Source organism: Oncorhynchus mykiss, chromosome 30 (assembly GCF_013265735.2).
Source record: "Oncorhynchus mykiss isolate Arlee chromosome 30, USDA_OmykA_1.1, whole genome shotgun sequence".
NCBI lineage: Eukaryota > Metazoa > Chordata > Actinopteri > Salmoniformes > Salmonidae > Oncorhynchus > Oncorhynchus mykiss.
Genome location: NC_050570.1, coordinates 20180154 through 20195819, shown reverse-complemented (window position 1 = coordinate 20195819; position 15666 = coordinate 20180154). Strand labels below are relative to the sequence as shown.

The 15666-nt window shown below is 45.0% G+C and overlaps 1 protein-coding gene across 1 annotated transcript in view; it reads left to right on the top strand.

The window, feature by feature from the left end:
- Positions 1-15666, top strand: part of LOC110521508 (A disintegrin and metalloproteinase with thrombospondin motifs 10) — a 67623-nt gene that overhangs the window by 1439 nt on the left and 50518 nt on the right. Inside the window, exon 2 of the mRNA XM_036968614.1 lies at positions 2950-3329. Within this exon, the coding sequence (XP_036824509.1) occupies positions 3224-3329 (106 nt within the window). The 5' untranslated portion in view covers positions 2950-3223. The remainder of the gene's footprint in view (positions 1-2949; positions 3330-15666) is intronic.

Here is a 15666-nt window from a genome sequence, read left to right as displayed (position 1 = left end):
ATATTGTCTTAGACTACGGCTCATTTTCAGAGTGCGCATCCTTGGCTGTCTGACAAGCCTAATTGTTTATGTTCACACTTTTCATCTCCAGATTGTTTTTTTTTTGGGGGGGGGGATTGAAGGAGGAATGCCACTAGTGTTTAGACTGAGATCCCTTCCTTTATTCTCCCTATTATTTGTATCACCTCATCTGTTGTTTGTTGTGGAAGGCTTAACATGGAGGAGTCATGTGAATTGAGCTTGTTTTTCGAAGCCACTTCTGAGGGAATGACTGCTGTCAGGGGGATACAAGTATCTAGGCTATGTGTTGCATGAGCTCCCAGCTTTCACTTAGTGTTGATGTGTTTACAGTATAGTGAAGAGGCGAGGCCACACTCTCCCCTACTTGAATATAACTCAGAAATGACATAATATGAGGGAGTGAAGAGTCAGTCTGATATCAGAAAAGAGAGAGAGGGGGAGTGGAAAATCATAGTGGTGTCTTCAAAGGAGCACAGTGAGGGTGGTGTTAGGAGCAGGGGACAATTAGCATCTGCATTTCTTAGAGAGACTGAGAGCCTTTGCTTTGAGCAGGTCATATGGGTTTGTTTAGTATTTTAAATTCTGTCTGGACGCTTCCTGGCAACATCACTATAGATAGTCTGCAAAAACATACTTTTCACTGCCTTTTCCAATGCAGTAGATATGTTGAAAAGCTTAACACATCAACATTATCTTTCTGAAAGGAAAACTGTTGCAAAACAGACCCCCAAAGACAAATGACAAAATCACTTTCAAGAGATTGTGAAAATCCCCATTCAACCAAATTGTTGTTATGTTTCCTAACTGAGCAAGGATTTAGTTAGTGTAGGGAGAACTTGAAGACAGTCAGTAAAGCTTTTAAGTAGCCTTGTTTGAAAACACAAAGGCAATCTTAGGGGGTCTGATTAAGTAAACAAGATGAGAAATAGTTTTAATGGACACATTTGCTATATTGCTGCAAGTGTAATAACCCCACAATAAAATTAGACTCCAACAAAAAGTAATGAAAATAAAAGAGAGTTTGGCCAAGCAGGAAATTACTGAAAAAAGCCTGGAGGGAGGGGTCGGAAGGGGCGAAGAGAGGGAGTGAGGGAGGGCTGTGGAGATGGAGAGAGGAGAGGGGTTTACAGTTGCTCCACATTTAAGTTGGAACACAAAGCCCCCTTAGTGTTTTAGGACTGTATTATACCATGAACTGCTGCACTGCTGCACTGGGACCCAGGGAACCAGAGGCACATTAAGCCTACATCTACCCCACTTACCTCTCTGTGTCGGGAGGGGCGGGGACTGCCCCCCCCTCTCTCCCTCTCTCCCTCTCTCTCTCTCACACACACACACATACTTTTTTTTACTATTCTTGTGGGGACCAAACAATTAATTTTCATTCAAAATCATATTTTCCCTAACCCTAACCCTAAACCTAACCCTTAACCTAACCCCTAACACCTAACCCTAACTCCTAACCCTAACACCTAACCCTAACACCTAACCCTAACACCTAACCCTAACTCCTAACCCTAACACCTAACCCTAAACCTAACCCTTAACCTAACCCCTAACTCCTAACCCTAACCCTAAACCTAACCCTTAACCTAACCCCTAACTCCTAACCCTAACACCTAACCCTAACACCTAACCCTAACACCTAACCCTAACTCCTAACCCTAACACCTAACCCTAAACCTAACCCTTAACCTAACCCCTAACTCCTAACCCTAACACCTAACCCTAAACCTAACCCTTAACCTAACCCCTAACTCCTAACCCTAACACCTAACCCTAAAATAGCTTTTTTCCTTGTGGGGACCGGCGAAATGTCCCTACTTTCCTTGTTTTGCTATCCTTGTGAGGGCTTCTGGTCCCAACAAGGATAGTAAAACCAAACACACATACACACACACACACAAATACAAATATACACCTACACATACAAATACAAACACACACCTACACGTATTCATAACCGGTGTGTTAGTATTCAAGAATGTCTCTCCCAGCTGGACTGAACAGCACACTCTCTCCCATCTCTCTTTCAGCCCCTTGAGCTTTGAACTCCCTGTTAGTAATTTTTTTGTCAGGAGGCAAGCAACTTGTTCCCTCACGCTCGTCGCCAAATAATTTCCCATCTGCTTCCGATTACCTTTGCCTACAGTTGGTTTGCAGCCAGCCATCCCATCTGAGCCAGTGTCTCTGCTCTGTTCTTTACTCAGACACACTGAGAGAGCGATTAGAGGGGGAATGGAGGGAGGTGGGCAGTGTGGCAGGGAACGGTATCAAATATTGGGTTTGGGCCTCTCAATGACATTGCCAAAATGGCTTAGGAACAAAAGTCCCAATGTTACTGTTAGTAAGCTTTTAACTCCTCTGTACACTTCAAAGTGCGATGGTGAAAAGGACATCTTCAGTGTTTTAATGTAATAATAACCAATGTTGCTTTTTCAAAGGCCATTTTTTGATTTCCCAACAATTGCCTGATCTGTGGCTAATGGCCTATTCTCGCTGTGTGTCTGCCTCAATCCTGTAATGGGGCCAGGCCACATTAGGCCCAAAGTGAGTGTGGGTGATTTTCCTCCACAGCCACTGACATAGCACCCACTTCCAACCCTACTCAGCCTAAGCACAGCGTTTTAAAAGATCAATGTCTTCCATTCTGCTTTAACTCATTTCAGACCACTAAAATAGACACAGTGGCCCCCAGGTCGAGACTTGCAAACCCTAGTCGTCAGATTGTCAGCCACAGTTTTCCTGTGACAGGAGGAATGATTGATTAGCTGAAGACGCAGTGGGAGATGGCTGTTTATGAGGCACTGACTACAGACTAGATATATTTGTGTTGTCAGAGGGGAACCATTTGGGTCAGGTGGATCTCATGCCCTCTCTCTCTCCCTCCCCACTCTCCCCTCACACTAACCTGTTTCTCTTCCACAGAGAGGCCACAGTACATTATAGAGTCCGCTGTTGCTGCTGCTGTACTCAAGAGACAGTCTCTCTATCAGAATCTTCTCCTGACCGTGGTTCTACCAGAGAGACAGAAGCAGAGAGGCTGTGTGTCCAGAGCTCTCCAGTACAGTCTCTGGAGCTCTATCCTGCTGCCATGGCCCTTGAGTGCACTGCGTCCCATTGGTGAGCGAGGGGCATCAGAGGGCAGAAGACATGTTGGGACAGAGGCCTGGGGACCGCACTGAAGCTTGCTGTAGTAACCATGGAAATGCTATGGAGGACCTTGGCCTGCATTGTTGTCATCATCGTCATGGTTGCCACCGAGGTCGCAGAAAGTCAGACTGCTGAAAAGTTCACCCAGTCACAAGGTGAGCAGAGATCGGGTCGACTCCATTCTTCTCTTCTGTTTGACATAAATGGACATGTTTAAATGTATAAATGTTGATCCTGAATATACAGTATGATTGCAGTATGTTATTATTACTATCATATTGTATTATTCTCTATCCTGAACTGTGAAAGTGCTTCAACATTTCTAGTCCTGGTGCCTCACTCAAACAGGTAAAGGACCAATTCAATGAGCTGTTCCATACAGTGGGGAGGGTGTCTTCTAACCTGACCCACACACCAGGGCAGAGTGGCCCTGCTAAACTTGAACCCTGCTCTCACAAATCAACTCCAGAGACAGAGAGCCATGCGCCAACCCCCTAACACTAACCCCACCACTCCTCAGCCAGACCAATCCCATTTAGGCTCGGACGTAAATACCCAGAGTGTCCATGGCTTGTCATGCAGAACAAGGCACTGATTGTGTATTTCCTATGCTTAACCTCTGCACCCTGTACATCATGTTTCCAATTGTCTGCCACACTGCTTCCTTAAAAACCACCACAGGCCATGTCACGAACGTTGTTGTAAGAATCGGACCAAGGTGCAGCGTGGGTTGGGTTCATCATCTTTATTTAATGTGAACCAGCAAAAAACAATAAAGAAGAAAGAAACAAACGTGAAGCTATGTAGTAATAACCAGCAACTATACACAAAATAATATCCCACAACAAACAGGTGGGAAAAGGCTGCCTAAATATGATCCCCAATCAGAGACAACGATAGACAGCTGCCTCTGATTAGGAACCATACCAGGCCGACATAGAAATAATAAAACTAGAATGCCCACCCGAGTCACACCCTGACCTAACCCAAAATAGAGAATAAAGGAACTCTAAGGTCAGGGCGTGACAGGCCCATTAATTTAGGTTCTCTGTTTAAACTGAGCTCTCGAAGGACACTTTTTTTTGTATAATTTTGTTGTTGTTGTATTTTACCCCCTTTTTGTGATATACAATTGTGATCCAATTACGATCTTGTTTCATCACCGTATCTCCCCAAAGGGCTCAGGAGAGGCGAAGGTCGAATCACGTGTCCTCCGAAACATGACCCACCAAACCACGCTTCTTAACACCTGCCAGCTTAACCCGGAAACCAGCTGCACCAATGTGTCAGAGGAAACACCGTTCAACTGACAAGCACTGTCAGCCTGCAGGCGCCTGGCCCGCCACAAGTAGTCGCTAGAGTGCAATGAGCCAAGTAAAGCCCCCCCCCCCCCGGCCAAACCCTTCCCTAACCCGGACGACACTAGGCCAATTGTGTGCCGCCCTATGGGACACCCGATCACGGACGGTTGTGACACAGCCCGGGATCGAACCCGGGTCTGTAGTGACGCCTTAGACCGCTGCACCACTCGGGAGGCCAGAAGGACACTTTTCTAACACAAAAATGAAACCAGCTTCATTGATGATTGACGGTAATATTTTTTTATTAGTTAGCATTTATCACAAGTATTCACTGGAAAATGCAACAAGTAGGTCATAGCTCAATTTGTTAATGGTTTGAAATTCAATTGCAGTACGTCTGGCCTTATACATTACAGCACCACTGTTAGATTCCTCCACGCTAGTCATGTCTCCCAAAATGGATATTGACTCCTGGCCAAGTGTAAGTTGTTATCTCACAGAATGGTAACCCCTTTAAGTCATTCTAGATTAAAACCTTCAACAAAAACAGAATTAGAAAATTGGAAATTTGCTGAGGGCATGAAATCTGCCTATATTTGCTGCTGCAATTCTAGACAAGCTGCAGAGTATATTTGGCTAGTGTCTTTGTGTTTATTTAAAAGAAAGAGAGGACAAATATGCAGACATGGCGTAGTTGGAGAATTGTTTTATTTTACAAATAATATTCTATCCCTTTTCCCTTGAAATAAGTGAATAATGAGGTAAGCCATTGTGGTAGTGGCATTAAGTCATTTAGTTCAGGGTTATTAAACCATTTCATGAAATGTATACAGTACCAGTCAAAAGTTTGGACACACCTACTCATTCAAGGGTTTTTCTTTATTTTTACTATTTTCTACATTGTAGAATAATAGTGAAGACATCAAAACTATGAAATAAAACATATGGAATCATGTAGTAACCCAAAAAGTGTTAAACACATCAAAATATATTTTAGATTTTAGATTCTTCAATGTAGCCACCCTTTGCCTTGATGACAGCTTTGCACACTCTTGGCATTCTCTCAACCAGCTTCACCTGGAATGCTTTTCCAACAGTCTTGAATGAGTTCCCACATATGCTTAGCACTTGTTGGCTGCTTTTCCTTCACTCTGCGGTCCAACCCAAACCATCTCAGTTGGGTTGAGGTCGGGTGATTGTGGAGGCCAGGTCATCTGATGCAGCACTCCATCACTCTCCTTGGTAAAATGGCCCTTACACAGATTGGAGGTGTGGTGGGTCATTGTCCTGTTGAAAAACAAATGATAGTCTCACTAAGCGCAAACCAGATGTGATGGCGTATCGCTGCAGAATGCTGTGATAGACATTCTGGTTAAGTGTGCCTTGAATTCTGTCATGTACTGTCATGTTGTGTCTTGTCTCTGTCCTTTCCTTTCACCCTGTCTCCCTCTGCTGGTCGTCTTAGGTTACCTTTTCTCCCCCGCTTCCCCCCAGCTGTTCCTTGTCTCCTCCTAACTACCCATTCACCCCGTTTCCCACCTGTTCCCTGTTTCCCTCTGATTAGGTCCCTATATCTCTCTCTGTTTTTGTTCCTGTCCTTGTCGGATTCTTGTTTGTTGTGTTTCATGCCTGAGCCAGACTATCGTCATGTTTGCTGTAACCTTGTCCTGTCCTGTCGGAATCTGCCGGTCTATCTGAGCCTACCTATGTTTAGTTATTAAAGAAGCTCTGTTTAAGTTAGTTCGCTTTTGGGTCCTCATTCATGAGAAGTCTCCAACCTCACAGAACAGGTTCACCATCTCCGCCTCGATCCACCGGCCACTTCCAGGGCTTTCGAATCTCCGGAGCCCAGAATCAATAACCCGCCGTGTTACTCTGGGGAGCCCACTGAATGCCGCTCGTTCCTCACCCAGTGTGATATTGTGTTTTCTCTCCAGCCCAACACTTACTCCAGGAGCACTGCTCGTGTCGCCTACGTCATATCTCTCCTTATTGGACGGGCTCGTGAGTGGGGCACGGCAATCTGGGAGGCAAGGGCTGAGTGTACTAACCAGTATCAGGACTTTAAGGAGGAGATGATACGGGTTTTTGATCGATCTGTTTTTGGGGAGGAGGCTTCCAGGGCCCTGTCTTCCCTATGTCAAGGCAATCGATCCATAACAGACTACTCTATTGAGTTTCGCACTCTTGCTGTCTCCAGTGGCTGGAACGAGCCGGCCTTGCTCGCTCGTCTTCTGGAGGGTCTCCGCGCAGAGGTAAAGGATGAGATTCTCTCCCGGGAGGTTCCTTGCAGCGTGGATTCCTTGATGGAACTCGCTATTCGCATTGAGCGACGGGTTGATCTTCGTCACCGAGCTCGTGGAAAGGAGCTCGCGCTCTCCGTCGCCCCCCTCTCCGCATCACTACCATCTTCCTCTGCCGGCTCGGGTGCTGAGCCCATGCAGCTGGGAGGTATCCGCATCTCGACTAAGGAGAGGGAACGGAGAATCACCAACCGCCTCTGTCTCTATTGCGGTTCCGCTGGTCATTTTGTCACTTCATGTCCAGTAAAAGGCCAGAGCTCGTCAGTAAGCGGAGGGCTACTGGTGAGCGCTACTACTCCTGTCTCTCCTTCAAGATCCTGCACTACCTTGTCGGTCCATCTACGCTGGACCGGTTCGTCAGCTTCCTGCAGTGCCTTAATAGACTCTGGGGCGGAGGGCTGTTTTATGGACGAGACCTGGGCTCGGGAACATGACATTCCTCTCAGACAGTTAAAGGAGCCCACGGCCTTGTTCGCCCTGGATGTTAGTCCTCTCCCCAGGATTCAGCGTGAGACGCTACCTTTAACCCTCACTGTTTCTGGTAATCATAGCGAAACCATTTCTTTTTTGATTTTTCGTTCACCTTTTACACCTGTTGTTTTGGGCCATCCCTGGCTAGTTTGTCATAATCCTTCCATTAATTGGTCTAGTAATTCTATCCTCTCCTGGAACGTCTCTTGTCATGTGAAATGTTTAATGTCTGCTATCCCTCCTGTTTCCTCTGTCTCTTCTTCACAGGAGGAGCCTGGTGATTTGACAGGGGTGCCGGAGGAATATCACGATCTGCGCACGGTGTTCAGTCGGTCCAGGGCCACCTCTCTTCCTCCACACCGGTTGTATGATTGTAGTATTGATCTCCTTCCGGGAACCACTCCCCCCCGGGGTAGACTATACTCTCTGTCGGCTCCCGAACGTAAGGCTCTCGAGGATTATTTGTCTGTAGCTCTTGACGCCGGTACCATAGTCCCCTCCTCCTCTCCCGCCGGAGCGGGGTTTTTTTTTTGTCAAGAAGAAGGACGGGTCTCTGCGCCCCTGCATAGATTATCGAGGGCTGAATGACATAACAGTTAAGAATCGTTATCCGCTTCCTCTTATGTCCTCAGCCTTCGAGATCCTGCAGGGAGCCAGGTTTTTCACTAAGTTGGACCTTCGTAACGCTTACCATCTCGTGCGCATCAGGGAGGGGGACGAGTGGAAGACGGCGTTTAACACTCCGTTCGGGCACTTTGAATACCGGGTTCTTCCTTTCGGCCTCGCTAACGCTCCAGCTGTCTTTCAGGCATTAGTCAATGATGTCCTGAGAGACATGCTGAACATCTTTGTTTTCGTTTACCTTGACGATATCCTGATTTTTTCACCGTCACTCCAGATTCATCTTCAGCACGTTCGACGTGTCCTTCAGCGCCTTTTAGAGAATTGTCTTTTTGTGAAGGCTGAGAAGTGCACTTTTCATGCCTCCTCCGTCACATTTCTCGGTTCTGTTATTTCCGCTGAAGGCATTAAGATGGATCCCGCTAAGGTCCAAGCTGTCATTGATTGGCCCGCCCCTAAGTCACGCGTCGAGCTGCAGCGCTTTCTCGGCTTCGCGAACTTCTATCGTCGTTTCATCCGTAATTTCGGTCAGGTGGCAGCTCCTCTCACAGCCCTTACTTCTGTCAAGACGTGCTTTAAGTGGTCCGTTTCCGCCCAGGGAGCTTTTGATCTCCTCAAGAATCGTTTTACATCCGCTCCTATCCTTGTTACACCTGACGTCTCTAGACAGTTCGTTGTCGAGGTTGACGCGTCAGAGGTGGGCGTGGGAGCCATTCTTTCTCAGCGCTCCCTCTCTGACGACAAGGTCCACCCATGCGCGTATTTTTCTCATCGCCTGTCCCCGTCGGAACGTAACTATGATGTGGGAAACCGCGAACTGCTCGCCATCCGGTTAGCCCTAGGCGAATGGCGACAGTGGTTGGAGGGGGCGACCGTTCCTTTTGTCGTTTGGACTGACCATAGGAACCTTGAGTACATCCGTTCTGCCAAACGACTTAATGCGCGTCAGGCGCGTTGGGCGCTGTTTTTCGCTCGTTTCGAGTTCGTGATTTCTTATCGTCCGGGCTCTAAGAACACCAAGCCTGATGCTTTGTCTCGTCTCTTCAGTTCTTCAGTAGCCTCCACTGACCCCGAGGGGATTCTCCCTGAGGGGCGTGTTGTCGGGTTGACTGTCTGGGGAATTGAGAGGCAGGTAAAACAAGCGCTCACTCACACTCCGTCGCCGCGCGCTTGTCCTAGGAACCTTCTTTTCGTTCCCGTTCCTACTCGTCTGGCCGTTCTTCAGTGGGCTCACTCTGCCAAGTTAGCCGGCCACCCTGGCGTTCGGGGTACGCTTGCTTCCATTCGCCAGCGTTTTTGGTGGCCCACCCGGGAGCATGACACGCGTCGTTTCGTGGCTGCTTGTTCGGTCTGCGCCGTTTTGCCGTTTGATTGGGGCTTCCGTCAGTCTCTCTTCCGGCTTTCACCCCCAGTCTAACGGTCAAGCAGAATGGGCCAATCAGACTATTGGTCGCATCTTACGCAGTCTTTCTTTTCGTAACCCTGCGTCTTGGTCAGAACAGCTCCCCTGGGCAGAATACGCCCACAACTCGCTTCCTTCGTCTGCGACCGGGCTATCTCCTTTTCAGAGTAGCCTCGGGTACCAGCCTCCGCTGTTCATATCTCAGTTCGCCGAGTCCAGCGTCCCCTCCGCTCAGGCTTTTGTCCAACGTTGCGAGCGCACCTGGAAGAGGGTCAGGTCTGCACTTTGCCGTTATAGGACGCAGACTGTGAGGGCTGCTAATAAGCGTAGAACTAAGAGTCCTAGATATTGTCGCGGTCAGAGAGTTTGGCTCTCCACTCAGAACCTTCCCCTTAAGACGGCTTCTCGCAAGTTGACCCCGCGGTTCATTGGTCCGTTCCGTATTTCTCAGGTCATTAATCCTGTCGCAGTTCGACTTCTTCTTCCGCGATACCTTCGTCGCGTCCACCCGGTCTTCCATGTCTCCTGCATCAAGCCCGTCCTTCGCGCCCCCGCTCGTCTTCCCCCCCCCCCCCCCCATCCTTGTCGAGGGCGCACCCATCTACAGGGTCCGTAGAATTTTGGACATGCGTCCTCGGGGCCGTGGTCACCAGTACCTCGTAGATTGGGAGGGGTACGGTCCTGAGGAGAGGAGTTGGGTTCCCTCTCGGGACGTGCTGGACCGTGCGCTGATCGAGGATTTCCTCCGTTGCCGCCAGGTTTCCTCCTCGAGTGCGCCAGGAGGCGCTCGGTGAGTGGGGGGGTACTGTCATGTACTGTCATGTTGTGTCTTGTCTCTGTCCTTTCCTTTCACCCTGTCTCCCTCTGCTGGTCGTCTTAGGTTACCTTTTCTCCCCCGCTTCCCCCCAGCTGTTCCTTGTCTCCTCCTAACTACCCATTCACCCCGTTTCCCACCTGTTCCCTGTTTCCCTCTGATTAGGTCCCTATATCTCTCTCTGTTTTTGTTCCTGTCCTTGTCGGATTCTTGTTTGTTGTGTTTCATGCCTGAGCCAGACTATCGTCATGTTTGCTGTAACCTTGTCCTGTCCTGTCGGAATCTGCCGGTCTATCTGAGCCTACCTATGTTTAGTTATTAAAGAAGCTCTGTTTAAGTTAGTTCGCTTTTGGGTCCTCATTCACTCACCGTAACAAATTCTAAATAAATCACAGATAGTGTCACCAGCAAAGCACCCCCACACCATCACACCTCTGCCTCCATGCTTCACGGTGGGAACCACACATGTGGAGATCATCCGTTCACCTACTCTGCGTCTCACAAAGACAAAGCGGTTGGAACCAAAAATCTCAAATTTGGACTCATCAGACCAAAGAACAGATTTCCACCGGTCTAATGTCCATTGCTCGTGTTTCTTGGCCCAGGCAAGTCTCTTCTTTTTATTGGTGTCTTTGAGTCGTGGTTTCTTTGCAGCATTTCGACCATGAAGGTGGGATTCATGCAGTGTTCTCTGAACAGTTGATGTTGAGATGTGTCTGTTACTTGAACTCTGAGAGGCATTTATTTGGTCTACAATCTGAGGTGCTGTTAACTCTAATGAACTTATCTTCTGCAGCAGAGGTAACACTGGGTCTTCCTTTCCTGTGGCGGTCCTCATGAGAGCCAGTTTCATCATAGCGCTTAATGCTTTTTGCGACTGCACTTGAAGAAACTTTCAAAGTTCTTCAAATTTTCCGTATTGACTGACTTTCATGTCTTAAAGTAATGATGGGCTGTCATTTCTCTTTGCTTATTTGAGCTGTTCTTGCCATAACATGGACTTGGTCTTTTACCAAATAGGGCTATCTTCTGTATACCACCTCTACCTTGTCACCACACAACTAATTGGCTCAAATGCATTAAAAAGGAAAGATATTCCATAAATTAACTTTTTACAAGGCACACCTGTTAATTGAAATGCATTTCAGGTGACTACCTCATGAAGCTGGTTGAGAGAATGCCAAGAATGTGCAAACTGTCATCAAGGCAAAGGGTGGCTAACTTTGAAGAATCTGAAATATGAAATATATTTGATTTGTTTAACACTTTTTTGGTTACTCATGGCTTGGTTTTTGCTCTGACATGCACTGTCAACTGTGGGACCTAATATAGACAGGTTTGTGCCTTTCCAAATTGTGTCCAATCAATTTAATTTACCACAGGTGGACTCCAATCAAGTTGTAGAAACTTCTCATGGATGATCAATGGAAACAGGATGCACCTGAGCTCAATTTTGAGTCTCATAGCAAAAGGTGTTAATACAGTGCCTTGCGAAAGTATTCGGCCCCCTTGAACTTTGCGACCTTTTGCCACATTTCAGGCTTCAAACATAAAGATATAAAACTGTATTTTTTTGTGGAGAATCAACAACAAGTGGGACACAATCATGAAGTGGAACGACATTTATTGGATTTTCAAACTTTTTTAACAAATCAAAAACTGAAAAATTGGGCGTGCAAAATTATTCAGCCCCCTTAAGTTAATACTTTGTAGCGCCACCTTTTGCTACGATTACAGCTGTAAGTCGCTTGGGGTATGTCTCTATCAGTTTTGCACATCGAGAGACTGACATTTTTTCCCATTCCTCCTTGCAAAACAGCTCAAGCTCAGTGAGGTTGGATGGAGAGCATTTGTGAACATCAGTTTTCAGTTCTTTCCACAGATTCTCGATTGGATTCAGGTCTGGACTTTGACTTGGCCATTCTAACACCTGGATATGTTTATTTTTGAACCATTCCATTGTAGATTTTGCTTTATGTTTTGGATCATTGTCTTGTTGGAAGACAAATCTCCGTCCCAGTCTCAGGTCTTTTGCAGACTCCATCAGGTTTTCTTCCAGAATGGTCCTGTATTTGGCTCCATCCATCTCCCCATCAATTTTAACCATCTTCCCTGTCCCTGCTGAAGAAAAGCAGGCCCAAACCATGATGCTGCCACCACCATGTTTGACAGTGGGTATGGTGTGTTCAGCTGTGTTGCTTTTACGCCAAACATAACGTTTTGCATTGTTGCCAAAAAGTTCAATTTTGGTTTCATCTGACCAGAGCACCTTCTTCCACATGTTTGGTGTGTCTCCCAGGTGGCTTGTGGCAAACTTTAAACGACACTTTTTATGGATATCTTTAAGAAATGGCTTTCTTCTTGCCACTCTTCCATAAAGGCCAGATTTGTGCAATATACAACTGATTGTTGTCCTATGGACAGAGTCTCCCACCTCAGCTGTAGATCTCTGCAGTTCATCCAGAGTGATCATGGGCCTCTTGGCTGCATCTCTGATCAGTCTTCTCCTTGTATGAGCTGAAAGTTTAGAGGGACGGCCAGGTCTTGGTAGATTTGCAGTGGTCTGATACCTTCCATTTCAATATTATCGCTTGCACAGTGCTCCTTGGGATGTTTAAAGCTTGGGAAATCTTTTTGTATCCAAATCCGGCTTTAAACTTCTTCACAACAGTATCTCGGACCTGCCTGGTGTGTTCCTTGTTCTTCCTGATGCTCTCTGCGCTTTTAACGGACCTCTGAGACTATCACAGTGCAGGTGCATTTATACGGAGACTTGATTACACACAGGTGGATTGTATTTATCATCATTAGTCATTTAGGTCAACATTGGATCATTCAGAGATCCTCACTGAACTTCTGGAGAGAGTTTGCTGCACTGAAAGTAAAGGGGCTGAATAATTTTGCACGACCAATTTTTCAGTTTTTGATTTGTTAAAAAAGTTTGAAATATCCAATAAATGTTGTTCCACTTCATGATTGTGTCCCACTTGTTGATTCTTCACAAAAAAATACAGTTTTATATCTTTATGTTTGAAGCCTGAAATGTGGCAAAAGGTCGCAAAGTTCAAGGGGGCCGAATACTTTCGCAAGGCACTGTACTTATGTAAATAAGGTATTTTCCTTTCTTATTTTTAATACATTTGCTAAAATGTCTAAAAACCTGTTTTCATTTTGTCATTATGGGGTATTGTGTGTAGATTAGAGGTCGACCGATTATGATTTTTCAACGCCGATACCGATACCAATTATTGGAGGACCAAAAAAGCTGATACCTATTAATCAGCCAATTATATATATATATATATATATATATATATATATATATTTGTAATAATGACAATTACAACAATACTGACTGAACAATGAACACTTTTATTTTAACTTAATAAAATCTATTTAGCCTCAAATAAATAATGAAACATGTTCAGTTTGGTTTAACTAATGCAACAACACAGTGTTGGAGAAAAAAGTAAAAGTGCAATATGTGCCATGTAAAAAAGCTAACGTTTAAGTTCCTTGCTCAGAACATATGAAAGCTGGTGGTTCAATATTCCCAGTTCTTCAATATTCCCAGTTAAGAAGATTTAGGTTGTAGTTATTATGTGAATTATGATGTGTCGACTATTTCTCTATATACCATTTGTTTTTCATATACCTTTGACTATTGGATGTTCTTATAGGCACTTTTGTCAGCCTAATCTCAGGAGTTGGTAGGCTTGAAGTCATCAACAGCGCTGTGTTTCTAGAATTGCTAAGAGCTTCTGGCAAAATGCAGTAAAGTGCTGTTTGAATGAATGCTTATGAGCCTGTTGCTGCCTACCACCGCTCAGCCAGACTGTTCTATCAAATATCAAATCATAGACTTAAATATAATATAATAAACACAGAAATACGAGCCTTTGGTCATAAATATGGTCTAATCCGGAAACTATCATTTCGAAAACAAAACGTTTATTATTTCAGTGAAATACGGAACTGTTCCGTATATTTCCGAACGGGTGGCAACCCTAAGTCTAAATATTGCTGTTACATTGCACAACCTTCAATGTTATGTCATAATTATGTAAAACGCAAGAGAACGCAAGAGAAATGACACAATTCCTTTAGTTAATATTGCCTGCTAACATGAATTTCTTTTAACTAAATATTCACGTTTAAAAAATTATACTTCTGTGTATTGATTTTAAGAAAGGTATTGATGTTTATGGTTAGGGACATTTGTGAAACGAGTGTGCTTTTTTCGCGAATGTGCTTTTGTTAATAAATCTTCTTAGGGATAGCCCCCTTTTTTTCAATTTTCACCTAAAATGACATACCCAAATCCAACTGCCTGTAGCTCAGGCCCTGAAGCTAGGATATGCATATTGCATAACTTGAAGTATGAGCAAACTACATATCATTTAGTGTGAAGTCATCCAGGTACATTTGGGCAAATCGTGAAGGAGACATTTACATTCATATTACATTTTTCTGCAAGAATATCGTCAAATCTGTATACTTGGACTTTGATTGAGCTTTTCCAGTATTAGTAGCCATATTATAAGTTCAACATTTGCAAACAACCAGTTTTCATAACTTCATAACTCTCCATTTTCTTATAATTTTTGTTCAAAACTAAAAGGCTGGCTGTCGCACAAGGTTAGCAGCTACATTTTCCCGACAGACACAGGGTTTCTGGATACTCCCGTAAAGCACAGCTCATTGCCTATCTAGCTAGCTTTATTTGACCCCGATTGGTGCTTATTTGACAAAATTACAGTCGATCAAGTGAAGACCACCCGCGTCATCGTCGTGCCATGAAGGCGTCGCTCTCTGACCAAATTTGGTGTCCTATAGGATATACTGCACCCCAAATGTTATAGTGAAGTCTGGTTACGTTCTAGGATCTCTGAGGAATACATACAAATATGATTTGATTGGTTGAAACAACATTTAGGGTTAGATTTTCAGATTCCTTTCTTTGCAAATTGAACGAGTGGAAATACAAAATCGATCGTGCATGCTATATGGACCTTTTTAGGCTATGAAAAAGGATTTGATCTAACAAAACGACACTTCATGTTATCTCTGGGACCCTTTGGATGATAAATCAGAGCAAGATTTCAGAATGTATGTACACATTTCACCTTCAGAGGTGAAAAAAGTGTTTTATTGTTAGGAGCTCTCCTCAAACAATAGCATGGCATTTTTTCACAGTAATAGCTACTGTAAATTGGGACAGTGCAGTTATATTAAGAAAAATGTAAGCTTTCAGCCGATATAAAACTCTTGTATGTACCGACAGGCCCATTACTGATTGTTATGAAAACCTTTTATCGGCTCTAATTAATCGGCTATGCTGATTAATCGGTCGACCGCTAGTGTAGATTGATGAGGAAAACATGTCATTTAATGCCTTTTAGAATAAGGCTGTGATGTAACAAAATGTGGAAAAAGTCAAGGGATCTGAATACGTTCCTAATGCACTGTATATGTGTATAACTTTTCCCTCAGAGTGAAGATCCGCACCACAGTCTTATAACTCAGACAGTCAACTGTCCCAGGCCGAGATGTGACAGACAGACAGACAGACAGACAGAC